Source organism: Oncorhynchus keta, chromosome 1, assembly GCF_023373465.1.
Source record: "Oncorhynchus keta strain PuntledgeMale-10-30-2019 chromosome 1, Oket_V2, whole genome shotgun sequence".
In the NCBI taxonomy this organism is placed as follows: domain Eukaryota; kingdom Metazoa; phylum Chordata; class Actinopteri; order Salmoniformes; family Salmonidae; genus Oncorhynchus; species Oncorhynchus keta.
Window position 1 is genome coordinate 18,988,523 of NC_068421.1, and position 20,923 is coordinate 19,009,445.

The window sequence follows — 20,923 nt, forward strand, 5'->3', positions numbered from 1 at the left end:
AGTGTGCGTCTAAACTCTGTGTGTTATTGTCTGTGTGTGTGCGTCTAAACCCTGTGTGTTATTGTCTGAGTGTGTGTGTGTGCGTCTAAACCCTGTGTGTTATTGTCTGAGTGTGTGTGTGTGCGTCTAAACCCTGTGTGTTATTGTCTGAGTGTGCGTCTAAACTCTGTGTGTTATTGTCTGTGTGTGCGTCTAAACCCTGTGTGTTATTGTCTGAGTGTGTGTGTGTGCGTCTAAACCCTGTGTGTTATTGTCTGAGTGTGTGTGTGTGCGTCTAAACCCTGTGTGTTATTGTCTGAGTGTGCGTCTAAACTCTGTGTGTTATTGTCTGTGTGTGCGTCTAAACCCTGTGTGTTATTGTCTGAGTGTGTGTGTGTGCGTCTAAACCCTGTGTGTTATTGTCTGAGTGTGTGTGTGTGCGTCTAAACCCTGTGTGTTATTGTCTGAGTGTGTGTGTGTGCGTCTAAACCCTGTGTGTTATTGTCTGAGTGTGCGTCTAAACTCTGTGTGTTATTGTCTGTGTGTGCGTCTAAACCCTGTGTGTTATTGTCTGAGTGTGTGTGTGTGCGTCTAAACCCTGTGTGTTATTGTCTGAGTGTGTGTGTGTGCGTCTAAACCCTGTGTGTTATTGTCTGAGTGTGTGTGTGTGCGTCTAAACCCTGTGTGTTATTGTCTGAGTGTGTGTGTGTGCGTCTAAATCCTGTGTGTTATTGTCTGAGTGTGTGTCTAAATCCTGTGTGTTATTGTCTGAGTGTGTGTGTGTGTCTAAACCCTGTGTGTTATTGTCTGAGTGTGTGTGTGTGCGTCTAAACCCTGTGTGTTATTGTCTGAGTGTGCGTCTAAACTCTGTGTGTTATTGTCTGTGTGTGCGTCTAAACCCTGTGTGTTATTGTCTGAGTGTCTAAACCCTGTGTGTTATTGTCTGAGTGTGTGCGTCTAAACCCTGTGTGTCATTGTCTGAGTGTGTGTGTGTGCGTCTAAACCCTGTGTGTTATTGTCTGAGTGTGTGTGTGTGCGTCTAAATCCTGTGTGTTATTGTCTGAGTGTGTGTCTAAATCCTGTGTGTTATTGTCTGAGTGTGTGTGTGTGTGTCTAAACCCTGTGTGTTATTGTCTGAGTGTGTTCGTCTAAATCCTGTGTGTTATTGTCTGAGTGTGTGTCGGGGTCATGTGTTCTCCAGACCTGCCCATGTGACTCCTGGCTGCAGCCAACAAGGCTTTCTCTATCTCCACATCTCATGCCTCACCACAGGAACATCATTTAAACATAGCAACACAACACAACACAATTTACATGGTCCCCTCCCCCCTATAAATTCCTCTAACAATTTTTTTTAACCTTTATTTAACCAGGCAAGTCAGTTAAGAACAAATTTTTATTTTCAATTACGGCCTGGGAACAATGGGTTAACTGCCTGTTCAGGGGCAGAACGACAGATTTATACCTTGTCAGCTCGGGGGTTTGAACTTGCAACCTTCCGGTTACTAGTCCAACGCTCTAACCACTCGGCTACCCTGCTACCCATAGCCATAAAGTCACCCAAAGCTTCAAATACTGTAGTTGATGAGAATAAGAAAATCGTATTTGAGGACTGTGCTTGCCTCAAAACTCATCTATTACAACTAACTCTCACAGTCTCACTTCAGAATTAAACGTTCAGTCTACAGTTGAAGTCAGAAGATTACATACACCTTAGCCAAATACATTTAAACTCAGTTTTCACCATTTATTGACATCTTATTATATTTATTGACATTTAAACCAAGTAAAAGTTCCCTGTATTAGGTCAGTTAGGATCACCACTTAATTTTAAGAAAGTGAAATGTCAGAATAATAGTAGAGAGAATGATTAATTTCAGCTTTTCTTTCTTTCATCACATTCCCAGTGGGTCAGAAGTTTACATACACTCCATTAGTATTTGGTAGCATTGCCTTTAAGTTGTTAATTGTTTAACTTGGGCCAAATATTTCAGGTAGCCTTCCACAAGCTTCCCACAATAAGTTGGGTGAATTTTGGCCCATTCCTCCTGACAGAGCTGGTGTAACTGAGTCAGGTTTGTAGGCCTCCTTGCTCGCACACGCTTTTTCAGTTCTGACCATACATTTTCTATAGGTATGAGGTCAGGGCTTTGTGTCAGGTGATAGTTGTGCAGAGGTGAGAACGGAGTCAGGCGCAGGACACAGAACTGAGTAAAAAATGACGAACTTTACTCTGGAAAAATAAATCCACGCAGGGATTGACACGCACCCTGAGGTGCGTGTCATCAGCCCGGTGTCACCTGTACCGGTCCCACGCATCAGGCCTCCAGGGCGCCTCCACAGTCCAGAGCTTCCGGCGACAGTTCCCAGTCCAGAGCTTCCGGCGACGTTTCAAAGTCCGGAACCTCCAACGATGGTCCTCAGTCCGGAACCTCCTGAGACGGTCCACAGTCCGGAACCTCCTGAGACGGTCCACGGTCCGGAACCTTCTGCCATGGTCCACTGTCCGGAACCTCCAGCTCCATGGCCGGAGCCTACTCCTGCGCCGATGCCAAGTCTAAGCACGGCGTCCAGTCCAGCTCCAAGGTCAGAGTCTTCTTCTGCGTTGGTGCCCAGTCCAGGCACAGTGTCCAGCCCGGGTCCATGGCTGGATTCACGGGATGAGCGGGTTCTTCGTCCCGCATCTGAGCCGCCTCCGATGCTGGAGGATCTGTGGGATGAGAGGGTTCTTCGTCCAGCACCTGAGCAGCCTCCAATGCTGGAGGATCCGCGGGATGAGAGGGTTCTTCGTCCCGCACCAGAGCCGCCACCGACACTAGACACCCCCTCTAACCCTCCCTTTTGGTTTCAGGTTTTGTCACGTTCTGACCATAGAAAACCTTTATTTTCTATGGTGGAGTAGGTCAGGGCATGACTGGGGGTGTTCTAGTTTGTTATTTCTATGTGTAGTCTAGTTTTTGTATTTCTATGTTGGCCTGGTATGGTTCCCAATCAGAGGCAGCTGTTTATCGTTGTCTCTGATTGGGGATCATATTTAGGTAGCCTTTTCCCACCTGTTGTTTGTGGGATCTTGTTTTTGTATTGTTGCTTTTGAGCCCTACAAGGCTGTACGTTCGTTTGTTTGTTTCTCTTATTAGTATTTGTTGCTGGTTCTCATTCAAATAAATTATGATGAACCCAAATCACGCTGTGCCTTGGTCTACCCATTTCGACGAGCGTTACACTGTGTGATGGCCACTCCAATACCTTGACTTTGTTGTCCTTAGGCCATTTTACCACAACTTTGGAAATATGCTTGGGGTCATTGTCCATTTGGAAGACCCATTTGCGACCAAGGTTTAACTTCCTGACTGATGTATGAGATCTTGCTTCAATATATCCACATAGTTGTCCCTCCTCATGATGCCATCTATTTTGTAAAGTGCACCAGTCCCTCCTGCAGCAAAGCACCCCCACAAAATGATGCTGCCACCCCCATGCTTCACGGTTGGGATGGTGTTCTTTGGCTTGCAAACCTCCCCCTTTTTCCTCCAAACATAACAATGGTGATTATGGCCAAACAGTTCTATTTTCAGACCAGAGGACATTTCTCCAAAAAGTACAATCTTTGTCTCCATGTGCCATAGTCTGTATTTTTTATGGCGGTTTTGGAGCAATGGCTTCTTCCTTGCTGAGCGGCCTTTCAGGTTATGTCGATATAGGACTCGTTTTACTGTGGATATGGATACTTTTATACCTGTTTCCTCCAGCATCTTCACAAGGTCCTTTGCTGCTGTTCTGGGATTGATTTGCACTTTTCGCACCAATCCAACAATTGTTTACAGACAGATTATTTCACGTATAATTCAATGTATCACAATTCCAGTGGGTCAGAATTTTACGTACACTAAGTTGACTGTGCCTTTAAACAGCTTGGAAAATTCCAGAAAATGATGTCATGGCTTTAGAAGCTTCTGATAGGCTAATTGACATAATTTGAGTCAATTGGAGTTGTACCTGTGGATGTATTTCAAGGCCTACCTTCAAACTCAGTGCCTCTTTGCTTGACACCATGGGGAAATCCAAAGAAATCAGCCAAGACCTCAGAATTATTTTTTTAGACCTCCACAAGTCTGGTTCATCCTTGGGAGCAATTTCCAAATGCCTGAAGGTACCACGTTCATCTGTACAAACAATAGTACGCAAGTATAAACACCATGGGACCACGCAGCCGTCATCGCGCTCAGGAAGGAAATGTGTTCTGTCTCCTAGAGATGAACGTACTTTAGTGCGAAAGAACAGTTTTTGTAAGAGGACACAGTCTTGGAAATCCGTGTTTTTGTGCACCATGATGACGTTGCGCAACTGCTGAAATCGATTTCCTATTGAACATATTATTATGTTATTTCTTATTCCTTTTTGAAGTTACAAGCCTGAAACCTTGTACATAGACTTCTGACACCCTGTGGAAGCCATAGGAATTGCATCCAGGGAGCTATTTTACAACATGACCTTTCTCTTGCATTTCTAAGAGGATGGTCTCTCAAAAAACAAAAATTCTGGTTGTTTTTTCTTTGTATTTTCTCCTACCATATCTATTGTGTCATATTCTCCTATATTATTTTAACATTTCTACAAACTTCAAAATGTCTTTCCAATGGTACCAATTATATGCATATACTGTCTTCAGGGCCTGAGCTACAGGCAGTTTATTTTGGGCACGCCATTCAGGTGGAAATTGAGAAAAAAAGGGGCATAGCCCACTTATGGAAAATCCCGCTATGCCCTCCGACAAACCATCAAACAGGCAAAGTGTACAAGACAAAGATTGAATCCCACAACACCGGCTCTGACACTCGTTGGATGTGGCAGGGCTTACAAACTATTATGGACTATAAAGAGAAGCACAACCGTGAGCTGCGCACAACCATGAGCTGCCCAGTGACACAAGCCTAGAAAATTAGCTAAATGACATCTATGCTCGCTTTGAGGCATGCAACACTGACCCACTCCAATTTACATACTGCCTCAACAGATCCACAGATGATGCAATCTCTATTGTACTCCACACTGCCCTTTCCCACCTGGAGAAAAGGAACACCTACATGAGAATGCTATTCATTGGCTACAGCTCAGCATTCAAAACCATAGTGCCCTCAAAGCTCATCACTAAGCTAAGGACCCTGGGACTAAACACATCCCTCTGCAACTGGATCCTGGACATCTTGAAGGGCCACTCCCAGGTGATAAGGGTAGGTAACAACACATCTGCCGCGCTGATCCTCAACACGAGGCCGCTCAGCGGTGCGTGCTCAGTCCCATCCTGAACTCCCTGTTCACCCATGACTGCATGGCCAAGCACAACCCCAACACCATCATTAAGTTTGCCGACAACACAACAGTGGTAGGCCTGATCACCAACAACAATGAGACAGCCTATAGGGAGGAGGTCAGAGACCTGGCAGTGTGGTGCCAGGATAACAACCTCTCCCTCAATGTGATCTTGACAAAGGAGATTATGTGGACTACAGGAAAAGGATGGCCGAGCACACCCCCATTCTCATCAACGGGGCTGTAGTGTAGCAGATTTAGAGCTTCAAGTTCCTTGGTGTCCACATCACCAATGAACTATTATGGTCCAAACACAGCTGCACCATCGAGAGCCACCTGGTATGGCAACTCCTCAGCCTCCGACCTGCTAGGCACTACAGAGGCTAGTGCGTATGGCCCAGTACATTACTGGTAACAAGCTACCTGCCATCCAGGACCTCTATACCAGGCAGTGTCAGAGGAAGGCCCTAAAAATTGCCAAAGTCTCCAACCACCCTAGTCATAGACTGTTCTCTCTGCTAACACAAGGCAAGGAGTACCGGAGCGCCAAGTCTAGGTCCAAAATGCTTCTTAATAGCTTCTACCCCCAAGCCATAAGACTCCTGAACAGCTAATCAAATGGCTACCCTGACTATGTTGCTCCCCCATTTTTACACAGCTACAACTCTCTGTTTATATGCATAGTCACTTTATCTCTACCTACATGTACATATTACCTCAATTACCTCGAATAACCTGTGCCCCCGCACATTGACCCTGTACCAGTACCCCCTGTATATAGCCTCGCTACTGAAATCTTAAGGTTAGGCATTAACTCTGAATGGTTTTGGTCAGGGTTAAGGTGTGGGAAAGGCTTAAAACAAAAATCTCAAAGCAACTTTCTATCGCTGTATTCAAACTTGCAACTTTTGGAATAAGAGGCAGATGCTTACGTCCATCCGCCTCCCCGTCCACAACACCCTAGAAAACCCGAAACCTACTTGAACGTAACAGCGCTCACTGTTGTCCCTAGTGGCCGGGTCCACATCATCTCCCAGCATCTTCAGACATGGATGGACGTCAAATAGTGACTTGTATCACGTATGACCTGGCTTATCCATTCACAGGGACAGAGAGGATAAATGAACCCATCCATATCAATAAATTAACATTTAACTCAACAGGCCCCTTTCTCCTCTGAACAGTATGGGGGGGATGTGGTTGGCTGCTACTGCTGAGAGTCGGTGTTGTGTGACTGGTGGGACTCATGCTGATTCCACATGTAATAGCCCCATGCTGGGCCCAGTACAGCCTCCATACGGGAGCTGTTGTGGGGAATTTTCTGGGCCGTAGATCAGAGCTGGGCCTGCATATTGGACCCCTGGGAACACAGGATGAAGGGGCAGGCCAGAAATGTGTGTGTGTGTGTGTGTGTGTGTGTGTGTGTGTGTGTGTGTGTGTGTGTGTGTGTGTGTGTGTGTGTGTGTGTGTGTGTGTGTGTGTGTGTGTGTGTGTGTGTGTGTGTGTGTGTGTGTGTGATGTGTGATAAAGAGTGTGTGATGTATGTATTGTCTACCTGAACTCTGGCCTCTGTGAGTTTGGCCCTCTGAGCCAGCTCTTCCCTGGTGTAGATGTCAGGGTAGTGTGTTCGTTCAAAGGCTCTCTCCAGCTCATCCAGCTGTTCGGCAGTGAAGGTGGTTCTACTGCGGCGCTGCTTCCTCTTCAGAGGCAGGTCTGGTTCAGACTCCACGTCCGACCCCTCATCTGAGTGGCTCGCTACTCCAACAGACAAGAGATGCACAGTTAGGGCTCTCATGGTGTTAGTACAGTATCATTATCACAGTTAACAGTTACTGATGGTTTTTAGAACTAGATCCCATTAGTCAAGTCCATCGTTGTAATTAATCATGTGTTCATAAATGACTGGACTCGTTTATAGAAAAGTAAAAAAAAATAAAAAATAATCAGTCTTGAAAACACATTTTCAGTGTCTTATTCTCCTGACTACAGTGATCAAATAGAATGCAGGGAGACAAATAGGGAGAGCCATCTATAAAAAGAAGTGTAGTGATTCAGAGTGAGAGTGAAGAACAGAAGGATGAATCCATCCATCCACTTGAAGTGTGAACTTGTTTGCTTTCCTTTTTGCCACATGCTATCTGTTTACATAAACCTCTTCAGAGGGGCCACCACCACCCCTCCCAACGCTCCCCATCTCTCCCAATGTTCCCTCTTGTCTTGTGCACCAACAGACTTCCATTCATGGGGGAATTCTGTGTGCTTTTATAAATAATCCCACAGGACAAGGTTCCAGAGGCGTGGCGGCAGTGGGATTGAGAGGACTAAGCGCCACACAAAGGCCTAATTTTGATCCAGGGACCGTTCGTCTTTTAAGGGGGGAAAGGGGGGTTAGTGACGGCTAGAGAGAGTGTCGGGGGGAACCTGCATTGTCTACAGTTGCAGTCTTCATGGAGCCCCAGTAACAGTTGGGGATGGAGAGAGGGACTGAGCAGCAGCCCCTCATACACCCCCCTCCACATCACTTGCAGGTGCATGCTGGTCTTGTTTGCTCAGAGAGAAACGCTGGCGCTTTAAAAGCTAATTCAGCAGAAGAGGCAGTGAATTGACGAGGCTCTCTAAAGCTACGGCCCAGTGGTAACACAGTGGTAACGCAGTGGTAACCTAGGGCAGGGCCAAGCCAGACAAACAGACAGACCCAAGGGCAGGGAGACCCAGACATCAGAGACTCTCCTCAGGCCAGTGTCCAACGCCCAGCTTTACTATGCCCCTCAGTGTCCTTGCGTCTGTCACTGTGCATAAGCATGCAAAGGCATGTACATTTGTACTAGAGCTGGGCGATATGGACAAAAATCCTTGCCTGAATTGAGGAAATATTGATAAATAGAAAGATACGTTTATAACATTAATGTGCACCAGAGTTTTTAAAATGATCCTTCAAAGCCGTTTTCATACCACAATTTCAAATAATTTCTGAGTAACAATTAAGTACCTTACAGCAATTGTTTTCATTTAAAATGGTCAAAAATATACAAAAATTACTTCTTAAGCCTGTCTGGGAGTGGTCTAAGTTGGGAGGGGAAAACTGAAAACTAGCTGTTATTGGTAGATAGGTTTCAACTCTCGTTTTTATTGGTGATGTCACCAGGCGAGCCAAAACTTCACCCCACCAAAACAGGCTGAAATTTCATGCAATCTTTTCTAACAGCTCCAACAGTAAAATTAATATTCCAACCTCATAGTGAGGAAATATATACAGTGCCTTCGGAAAGTATTGAGACCCCTTGACATTTTCCAAATGTTGTTATGTTACAGCTGTCACAGCTCCTCCTCGGCTGTGACAACAGTGTCACTAATCACCTCTCTCTCTCTCTCTCTCTCTCTCTCTCTCTCTCTCTCTCTCTCTCTCTCTCTCTCTCTCCACTCTCTCTCTCTCTCTCTCTCTCTCTCTCTCTCTCTCTCTCTCTCTCTCTCTCTCTCTCTCTCTCTCTCTCTCTCCTCCTCCTCCTCCTCCTCCTCCAGGTATGAACTTGTTTTGCATAGTTTTCACTCAGTCATTCACACACACAGATTCATGCATCCATGCACTTTACATACACCTTACATTATGATACTTCCACACCTCATTCATTTTTCTTAGTTTAAAGTTAATAGTTTGTTTACAATAAATAACATCTTTTAAATTGGCCTATACCTGTTGCTCGCGTCCCCTCATTTTTACCACAGACTATGAGCCGGCCTGTGACACAGCCTTATTCTAAAATGAATTGATTTAAAAAATCCTCAGCAATCTACACACAATACCCTATACTGACAATCAATTGAATTTACCGCAGGTGGACTCCAATCAAGTTGTATAAACATCTCAAAGATGATCAATGGAAATAGGATGCACCTGAGTTCAATTTATAAAAAATTACATTTACATAAGATTTCAATTTTTGAGATTCAGTCTCAATTTTTGAGACTCGAAATTGAGCTCAAGTGCATCCTGTCTCCATTGATCATCCATGAGATGTTTCAACAACGTGATCGGAGTCCACCTGTGATCAATTCAAATGATTAGACATGTTTTGGATAGGCACATACCTGTCTATATAAAGTCCCACAGTTGACAATGCATGTCAGAGAAACAACCAAGCCATGAGGTTGAAGGAAATGTATGTAGAGCGCCGAGACAGGATTGTGCCAAGGCACAGATCTGGGGAAGGGTACCAAAACATTTCTGCAGCATTTAAGGTCCCCAAGAACACAGTGGCCTCCATCATTCTTAAACCACCAAAACTCTTCCTAGAGCTGGCCGCCCAACCAAAGTGAGCAATCGGGGGAGAAGGGCCTTGGTCAGGGAGGTGACCAAGAACCTTATGGTCACTCTGACAGAGCTCTAGAGTTCCCTAAGCACACAGCCAAGACAACGCAGGAGTGGCTTTGTGACAAGTCTCTGAATGTCCTTGAGCAGCCCAGTCAGAGCCCGGACTTGAACCCGATCAAACATCTCTGAAAATAGCTGTGCAGTAATGCTACCCATCCAACCTGACAGAGCTTGAAATGATCTGCAGAAAAGAGAGAAACTTCCCAAATACAGGTGTGCCAAGCTTGTAGCATCATACCTAAGAAGGCTCAAGGCTGTAATTGCTGCCAAAGGTACTTCAACAAAATACTGAGTAAAGGGTCTGAATATATCCGGATTTTGTTGGTAATGAATTTGCAACAATTCTAAAAACCTGTTTTTGCTTTGTCATTATGGGGTATTGTGTGTAGATTGATGAGGGGAAAAAAGCTATTTAATCCATTTTAGAATAAGGCTGTAACGTAACAAAATGTGAAAAAGGGGTCCATGGGGTCTGAATACTTTCCTAATGCACTGTATGTCACAACTCCTCTCCTTGTTCGGGCGGCGTTTGGCGATCGACGTCACCGGCTTTCTAGCCATCTTGTCTTGTTCCATACACACCTGGTTTACATTCCCTAATCACACTGCATGTATTTATCCCTCTGTTCCCCTCCATGTCTTTGTGTGAAATTGTATTTATGTTATGTGGGTATTTTTACCACCTTATACTTTTGTCTATTGTTCCGTGTTTGGGCACATTTATGTACTTTTGTGCTTTCGTTGGACCGGAATAAAAAGTGTGCCTGTTCACTACACTCTGCTTTCCTGCACCTGACTTCACCTCCAGTACACACCCTTAACACTGTATATATAAACCACAGTAAAATCACGTTTTTGACTACTCTGGGCCTTTAAACTACTACTACTAGTTTGATGGTTGTACCACCATCAATTATCCTATTAACAAGCCCCCATATTAGCAAACTTATTTCATTTCAAACTTCACATTTCTCTAGTATAGGCTACTTATCATAATGAACGACATCAGCAAAATGCCCGCAATAAGTGATTGGTATGGTCGCTGTTGATAATTTTCAGTTCATCGTCTCAGCTCTGCTTTGTACACACACACACATACACACACACACACACACACACACACACACACACACACACACACACACACACACACACACACACACACACACACACACACACACACACACACACACACACACTCTCTCTCTCAGACAGATATTGAAGTGGTCAATGAGTGGAAGCTTCAGCTTGATTGAGATGGTGTGATATGAGACTTGACAGCTTTTGTATGTCTACTATTCAAGTTAAAGTAAGATCAGTTGTAATACTACTGTGTACTCTGTTCTGAAGTGTATGAGCTGGTTTCCTACCAGGCAGTTCTAGTAGGCCTTTAGCTACTTCAGAACAGAAGTTAATTGAGGCTGGCGCGCCGACTTTGTGTTACACTTAATGAATTCCCTGGAGCGGAGGGGAAGTTTTTGTGCAACACTGTATTAGTTCCCCCTCAGAAGCAACAATAAAATACAAGAAAACCCAAATAGCTTGGGGCTCCTCATGTGAAACTGATCCACTCCCCCCTCAGTGCTTTCCATTCTCAACACCAATGGCAGTAGGATGCATTAAGAGCAAATTGGTAAAGAAATATTAAACAATGTGAGAGAGGGGGAGAGAGAAAGAGAAAGGGTAGGGGTTGGGAGAGATGTTGCCATTGGGTATTTGGGGAGATTATTATATTTTGCACTTTATCAGAATGCTACCACTTTCTATTTCTGTTTACATTCACAGATACAGGCCATTCATCTGCTCCCATCCACACTAAACAGAACCAAAATGTAAAATGGCTACCTGTTGCGGTTAAGATCATTATGACAATGAATCAAGCGAGAAACTACAAATTTACTACCTCCAACAGCCTAATTAATTTTTCACTCTGTGAGCTTCTAGTATAACAAATCTTTTAATTGCTGACTTCATAACATCCTCAAGCCACATACCTAACCAAACAACAAATGCAAAGACATATTATTGAGAGGAGGAACCAAGGGGTGGGTGGGTGTTTTTTTAGGTGGTGGTAGTGGCTGGTGGGGTAGGAATTTGGGGTGTGGAGGAGTTGGAGTGGGGGCATTATTTGAAACAGAATTGCCGGTGAAAAACAGAGAGGAGCCTTTGTAGCTTCAGTTCCTGGAGGCTCATAGGGAATGCTTAGTTTCCCCACAGTTACCAGCATGCAACAGCGTTCCAAAGAATTTCACAGGGATTTAGAATCTGGGAATGCCGAGTTGTTATAAAAATCCTTAATTACTTTGGAATTACCTATCGGTTATGACCAGTCTGCTTTGGGGATCCTAGGGAACGTCTTTCAAACGAAGTGTCAGTATGGCATCTCTTGGAGGTTTGCAGTCCCGTCTTGATATACTCTCATGTGACAAGACTATTTATACTCTCCCCCATCTCTCTCTCTCCCCCATCTCTTTCTCTCCCCCATCTCTTTCTCTCCCCCATCTCTTTCTCTCCCCATCTCTTTCTCTCCCCCATCTCTTTCTCTCCCCCATCTCTTTCTCTCCCCCATCTCTTTCTCTCCCCATCTCTCTCTCTCCCCATCTCTCTCCCCCATCTCTTTCTCTCCCCAGCTCTCTCTCCCCATCTCTTTCTCTCCCCATCTCTCTCCCCATCTCTTTCTTTCTCTCCCCATCTCTTTCTCTCCCCATCTCTTTCTCTCCCCCATCTCTTTCTCTCCCCATCTTTTTCTCTCCCCCATCTCTTTCTCTCCCCAGCTCTCTTTCTCCCCATCTCTTTCTCTCCCCATCTCTCTCTCTCCCCATCTCTCTCTCTCCCCATCTCTTTCTCTCCCTCGTCTCTCTCTCTCCCCCATCTCTTTCTCTTCCCCATCTCTTTCTCTCCCCATCTCTTTCTCTCCCCATCTTTTTCTCCCCCATCTCTTTCTCTCCCCAGCTCTCTTTCTCCCCATCTCTCTCTCTGCCTACTCTGTCTCTCTCTTTCTCTCCCCAGCTCTCTCTCTCCCCATCTCTTTCTCTCCCCCATCTCTTTCTCTCCCCAGCTCTCTCTCTCCCCATCTCTTTCTCTCCCCAGCTCTCTCTCTCCCCATCTCTTTCGCTCCCCATCTCTTTCTCTCCCCAGCTCTCTCTCTCCCCATCTATTTCTCTCCCCAGCTCTCTCTCTCCTCATCTCTTTCTCTCCCCCATCTCTTTCTCTCCCTCATCTCTCTCTCTTCCCCATCTCTTTCTCTCTCCCATCTCTTTCTCTCCCCGATCTCTTTCTCTCTCCCATCTCTCTCTCTCCCATCTCTCTCTGCCTACTCTCTTTCTCTTTCTCTCCCCCATCTCTCTCTCTGCCTACTATGTCTCTCTCTTTCTCTCCCCCATCTCTCTCTCTGCCTACTCTGTCTCTCTCCTTGTCCCCATCTCTCTCTCTCTGCCTACTCTGTCTCTCTCCTTGTCCCCATCTCTCTCTCTGCCTACTCTGTCTCTCTCTTTCTCTCCCCCATCTCTCTCTCTGCCTACTATGTCTCTCTCTTTCTCTCCCCCATCTCTCTCTCTGCCTACTCTGTCTCTCTCCTTGTCCCCATCTCTCTCTCTCTGCCTACTCTGTCTCTCTCCTTGCCCCCATCTCTCTCTCTGCCTACTCTGTCTCTCTCTTTCTCTCCCCATCTCTTTCTCTTCTCTCTCTACCTACTCTGTCTCTCTCTTTCCCCATCTCTTCTGTCTGCCTACTCTGTCTCTTTCTTTCTCTCCCATCTCTTCTCTCCCCCATCTCTTTCTCTCCCCATCTCTCTCTCTCTCCCATCTCTCTCTGCCTACTCTGTCTCTCTCTTTCTCTCCCCATCTCTCTCTCTCTCCCATCTCTCTCTCTGCCTACTCTGTCTCTCTCTTTCTCTCCCCATCTCTCTCTCTGCCTTACTCTGTCTCTTTCTTTCTCTCTCCCATCTCTTTCTCTCCCCATCTCTTTCTCTCCCCATCTCTCTCTCTGCCTACTCTGTCTTTCTCTTTCTCTCCCCCATCTCTCTCCTTGCTCCCATCTCTCTCTCTGCCTATCTCTTTCTCTCTCCCATCTCTTTCTCTCCCCCATCTCTTTCTCTCCCCATCTCTCTCTCTCTCCCATCTCTCTCTGCCTACTCTGTCTCTCTCTTTCTCTCCCCATCTCTCCTTGCTCCCATCTTCTCTCTGCCTACTCTGTCTCTCTCTTTCTCTCCCCATCTCTTTCTCTCCCCATCTCTCTCTCTGCCTACTCTGTCTCTCTCTTTCCTCCCCATCTCTTTCTCTCCCCCATCTCTCTCTCTGCCTACTCTGTCTCTCTCTTTCTGTTACCATCTCTCTCTCTGCCTACTCTGTCTCTCTCTTTCTGTTACCATCTCTCTCTCTGCCTACTTTGTCCCTTTTTTCTGTTACCATCTCTCTCTCTGCCTACTTTGTCCCTTTTTTCTGTTACCATCTCTCTCTCTGCCTACTTTGTCCCTCTCTTTCTGTTACCAATTCTCTCTCTGCCTATTTTGACCCTCTCTTTCTGTTACCATCTCTCTCTCTGCCTACTCTGTCTCTCTCTTTCTGTTACCATCTCTCCCTCTGCCTACTCTGTCTCTCTTTCTGTTCCCATCTCTCTCTCTGCCTACTTTGTCCCTCTCTTTCTGTCCCCATCTCTCCCTCTGCCTACTCTGTCTCTCTCTTTCTGTTCCCATTCTCTCTCTGCCTACTTTGACCCTCTCTTTCTGTTACCATCTCTCTCTCTGCCTACTTTGACCCTCTCTTTCTGTTACCAATTCTATCTCTGCCTATTTTGACCCTCTCTTTCTGTTACCATCTCTCTCTCTGCCTACTTTGACCCTCTCTTTCTGTTACCAATTCTATCTCTGCCTATTTTGACCCTCTCTTTCTGTTACCATCTCTCTCTGCCTACTTGGTCCCTCTCTCCTCGTCCCCACCTCTCTCTCTGCCTACTCTGTCTCTCTCCTTGCCCCCATCTCTCTCTCTGCCTACTCTGTCTCTCTCTTTCTCTCCCCCATCTCTTTCTCTCCCCACCTCTCTCTCTACCTACTCTGTCTCTCTCTTTCTATTACCATCTCTCTCTGTCTGCCTACTCTGTCTCTTTCTTTCTCTCTCCCATCTCTTTCTCTCCCCCATCTCTTTCTCTCCCCCATCTCTCTCTCTCTCCCATCTCTCTCTGCCTACTCTGTCTCTCTCTTTCTCTCCCCCATCTCTCTCTCTCTCCCATCTCTCTCTCTGCATACTCTGTCTCTCTCTTTCTCTCCCCCATCTCTCTCTCTGCCTTACTCTGTCTCTTTCTTTCTCTCTCCCATCTCTTTCTCTCCCCCATCTCTTTCTCTCCCCCATCTCTCTCTGCCTACTCTGTCTTTCTCTTTCTCTCCCCCATCTCTCTCCTTGCTCCCATCTCTCTCTCTGCCTACTCTGTCTCTTTCTTTCTCTCTCCCATCTCTTTCTCTCCCCCATCTCTTTCTCTCCCCCATCTCTCTCTCTCTCCCATCTCTCTCTGCCTACTCTGTCTCTCTCTTTCTCTCCCCCATCTCTCTCCTTGCTCCCATCTCTCTCTCTGCCTACTCTGTCTCTCTCTTTCTCTCCCCCATCTCTTTCTCTCCCCACCTCTCTCTCTGCCTACTCTGTCTCTCTCTTTCACTCCCCCATCTCTTTCTCTCCCCCATCTCTCTCTCTGCCTACTCTGTCTCTCTCTTTCTGTTACCATCTCTCTCTCTGCCTACTCTGTCTCTCTCTTTCTGTTACCATCTCTCTCTCTGCCTACTTTGTCCCTTTTTTCTGTTACCATCTCTCTCTCTGCCTACTTTGTCCCTTTTTTCTGTTACCATCTCTCTCTCTGCCTACTTTGTCCCTCTCTTTCTGTTACCATCTCTCTCTCTGCCTACTTTGTCCCTTTTTTCTGTTACCATCTCTCTCTCTGCCTACTTTGTCCCTTTTTTCTGTTACCATCTCTCTCTCTGCCTACTTTGTCCCTCTCTTTCTGTTACCAATTCTATCTCTGCCTATTTTGACCCTCTCTTTCTGTTACCATCTCTCTCTCTGCCTACTCTGTCTCTCTCTTTCTGTTCCCATCTCTCTCTCTGCCTACTTTGACCCTCTCTTTCTGTTACCATCTCTCTCTCTGCCTACTTTGACCCTCTCTTTCTGTTACCAATTCTATCTCTGCCTATTTTGACCCTCTCTTTCTGTTACCATCTCTCTCTCTGCCTACTTTGACCCTCTCTTTCTGTTACCAATTCTATCTCTGCCTATTTTGACCCTCTCTTTCTGTTACCATCTCTCTCTCTGCCTACTTTGTCCCTCTCTCCTCGTCCCCACCTCTCTCTCTGCCTACTCGGTCTCTCTCTTTCTGTTACCATCTCTCTCTCTTTCTCTCTCTTTGTTGCTCTAAGGCTGAGGTCTTTGCTGGCGATTTGCACGCTCCATCTGTGGAATCCGTCATGGCTGCCTCGACCCACACAGAGGGGCCTGTCACCTGCCCCACAGGGGAGCGGGGGGCACAAAGAGGGCCAGAAAGGGACAAGGGGGGGCACAGCTGGGGGGCTCCCTAAAACCTTCCTCGGCAGCCTGGAGGGGACCATGGGAGCACCTGAGGGGTAGAGGAAGGAGGAGGCCTTTGTTGTTCTCCTATTCAAATGTAGGCTACCACAATCAGGCTTCTATGACTGTGCATTTGTGTTGTTGATGTTGTTGTTGTTGCGTGTGTCAGTGTGTTTGTGAGAGTGCGGGTCTTACAAAGGCATTAGTGTTGTTGTTGTTGTTGTGTGTGTCAGTGTGTTTTAGAGAGAGAGAGAGAGACACAGAGAGAGATACAGAGAGACACAGAGAGACACAGAGAGAGCGAGGTCACCAAGTGGCGTAGCACACACAGTAGGGGGTTGAAGTGACAAAGGTGTACCTGGTGATATGTCCCCTGCCACCTGTTAACCCCCACTGCTCTCAGTACTCTGCTTCAGAGCAACACACAGACAAGCGCCTAGGCTTCTGTAGACTGAGAATTGGTACTGACAGTACATTACATAAGCCATCCTTCTGCTTATAGGTTAATGAGCCTTGTCAGCCCTACGGCAACCCTGGTGGTGTGAAGATACACACTCACTCATACACTCACTCACACTTACTCACTAATACACTCATACACTCATAAACTCACTCACACTTACTCACTCATACACTCATACACTCACTCAAACTTACTCACTCATACACTCATACACTCATACACTCACTCACACTTACTCACTCATACACTCACTCCTACACACACACTGACTCACTCATACACTCACTCACTTACTCATACACTCCCTAACTCATACACTCACTCACACTTACTCACTCATACACTCATACACTCATACACTCACACTTACTCACTCATACACTCATACACTCACACACACTCACTCACTCATACGCTCACGCACTTACTCACTCATACACACACACTCACTCACTCATACGCTCACGCACTTACTCACTCATACACTCACTCACTTACTCACTCATATACTCACTCACTTACTCACTCATACAGTCCCTCACTCATACACTCACTCACTCATATACTAACTCACTCATACACTCACTCACTCACTCACTCATACACTCAATCACTTACTCATACACTCACTCACTTACTCACTCATACATTCCCTCACTCATACACTCCCTCCCTCACTCATACACTCACTCACTCATACACTTACTCACTCATACACTCCCTCCCTCCCTAACTAACTCACTCACTCACTCATACACTCACTCACTTACTCACTCACTCACTCACTCATACACTCCCTCACTCATACACTCCCTCACTCATACACTCACTCACTCATACACTCACTCACTCACTCATACACTCACACTCACTCATACACTCACTCATACACTTATACAATCATGCACTCACACACTCATACACTCATACACTCATAAACTCATACACTCACACTCACTCATACACTCACTCATACACTTATACAATCATACACTCATTCATAAACACACTCACTCACTCATACACTCATAATACTTACGTTTTATATGGCACTGCTGAATAGCCTTTGCAATCAAATTATCCACCAACCACACATATCTATGTATACTTAAACTGTGTCTTAAAATGTATTATTCATACTCGAGCTAAACTCTCATACTAAATTTTCCATGTATTTTGAATTCACCTCAACTGTGAGGGGCATGGTATACAGTATGTGTGGGATTGGACCACACACTTACTCACTCATACACTCATATACTCATACACTCACACTCACTCATACACTCACGCACTTACTCACTCATACACTCACTCACTTACTCACTCATATACTCACTCACTTACTCACTCATACACTCACTCACTCATACACTCACACACTTATACACTCATACACTCATACACTCATACACTCATACACTCATACACTCACTCATACACTCACACTCACTCATACACTCACTCATACACTTATACAATCATGCACTCACACACTCATACACTCATACACTCACTCCTACACACACACTCACTCACTCATACACACACACTCACTCACTCATACACTCACTCATACACTCACTCACTTACTCACTCATACACTCACTCACTTACTCACTCATACACTCACTCACTTACTCACTCATAGACTCCCTCACTCATACACTTACTCACTCACTCATACACTCATACACTCACTCACTCACTCACTCACTCACTCACTCATACACTCACTCATACACTTACACAATCATGCACTCACACACTCATACACTCATACACTCACTCATACACTCACTCACTCATACACTCACTCATACACTTATACAATCATGCACTCACACACTCATACACTCATACACTCACTCATACACACACACTCACTCACTCATACACTCACGCACTCACTCACTCATACACTCACTCACTTACTCACTCATATACTCACTCACTTACTCACTCATACACTCCCTCACTCATACACTCACTCACTCACTCATACACTCACTCATACACTCACTCATACACTCACTCACTTACTCACTCATACACTCACTCTCTTACTCACTCATACACTCACTCACTTACTCACTCATACACTCCCTCACTCATACACTCCCTCACTCATACACTCACTCATGCACTCCCTCACTCATACACTCCCTCACTGATACCCTCACTCATACCCTCACTCACTCATACACTCAATTAGTCATACACTCACATCCTTACTCACTCATACACTCACTCACTTACTCACTCATACACTCCCTCACTCCTGTCTCACTCCCTCCCTCCCTCCCTCCCTCCCTCCCTCCCTCCCTCCCTCCCTCACTCACTCACTCACTCACTCACTCACTCACTCACTCACTCAGTCATGCACTCACACTTACTCACTCATACACTCACTCTTACACTCATACACTCCCTCACTCATACACTCACTCACTCATACACTCACTCACTCACTCATACACTCACTCACTCATACACTCTTATGCACTCATACACTCACTCACTTACTCACTCATGCACTCCCTCACTCATACACTCACTCACTCATAAACTCACTCACAAACTTATACAATCATGCACTCACACACTCATACACTCACACTTACTCACTCATACACTCACTCATACACTTATACAATCATGCACTCATACACTCATACACTCACTCCTACACACACACTCACTCACTCATTCACACACACTCACTCACTCATACAATCACTCACTTACTCACTCATACACTCCCTCACTCATACACTTATACAATCATGCACTCACACACATACACTCATACACTCACTCCTACACACACACTCACTCACTCATACACACACTCACTCACTCATACACTCACTCATACACTCAACTTACTCACTCATACACTCACTCACTTACTCACTCATACACTCACTCACTTACTCACTCATAGACTCCCTCACTCATACACTTACTCACTCACTCATACACTCATACACTCACTCACTCACTCACTCACTCACTCACTCACTCACTCACTCATACACTCACTCATACACTTACACAATCATGCACTCACACACTCATACACTCATACACTCACTCATACACTCACACTCACTCATACACTCACTCATACACTTATACAATCATGCACTCACACACTCATACACTCATACACTCACTCATACACACACACTCACTCACTCATACACTCACGCACTTACTCACTCATACACTCACTCACTTACTCACTCATATACTCACTCACTTACTCACTCATACACTCCCTCACTCATACACTCACTCACTCACTCATACACTCACTCATACACTCACTCATACACTCACTCACTTACTCACTCATACACTCACTCTCTTACTCACTCACTCATACACTCACTCACTTACTCACTCATACACTCCCTCACTCATACACTCCCTCACTCATACACTCACTCATGCACTCCCTCACTCATACACTCCCTCACTGATACCCTCACTCATACCCTCACTCACTCATACACTCAATTAGTCATACACTCACATCCTTACTCACTCATACACTCACTCACTTACTCACTCATACACTCCCTCACTCCCTGTCTCACTCACTCCCTCCCTCCCTCCCTCACTCACTCACTCACTCACTCACTCACTCAGTCATGCACTCACACCCTTACTCACTCATACACTCACTCACTTACTCACTCATACACTCCTTCACTCATACACTCACTCACTCATACACTCACTCACTCACTCATACACTCACTCACTCATACACTCACACCCTTATGCACTCATACACTCACTCACTTACTCACTCATGCACTCCCTCACTCATACACTCACTCACTCATAAACTCACTCACAAACTTATACAATCATGCACTCACACACTCATACACTCACACTTACTCACTCATACACTCACTCATACACTTATACAATCATGCACTCATACACTCATACACTCACTCCTACACACACACTCACTCACTCATTCACACACACTCACTCACTCATACAATCACTCACTTACTCACTCATACACTCCCTCACTCATACACTTATACAATCATGCACTCACACACTCACACTTACTCACTCATACACTCATACACTCACAATCACTCATACACTCACTCATACACTTATACAATCATGCACTCACACACTCATACACTCATACACTCACTCCTACACACACACTCACTCACTCATACACACACACTCACTCACTCATGCACTCACTCACTT

General features: G+C 45.5%; 1 protein-coding gene across 4 annotated transcripts in view; it reads right to left on the reverse strand.

Moving 5' to 3' along the window:
* The window catches only part of LOC118374413 (paired box protein Pax-3-like), a 48,373-nt gene that overhangs the window by 7,673 nt on the left and 19,777 nt on the right, over window positions 1–20,923 (reverse strand). For all 4 annotated transcript variants that reach the window (XM_035760829.2, XM_035760826.2, XM_035760828.2 and 1 more), the window contains exon 5: window positions 6,845–7,044. In XM_035760829.2, coding sequence (XP_035616722.1) covers window positions 6,845–7,044 — 200 coding nt within the window. The remainder of the gene's footprint in view (window positions 1–6,844; window positions 7,045–20,923) is intronic.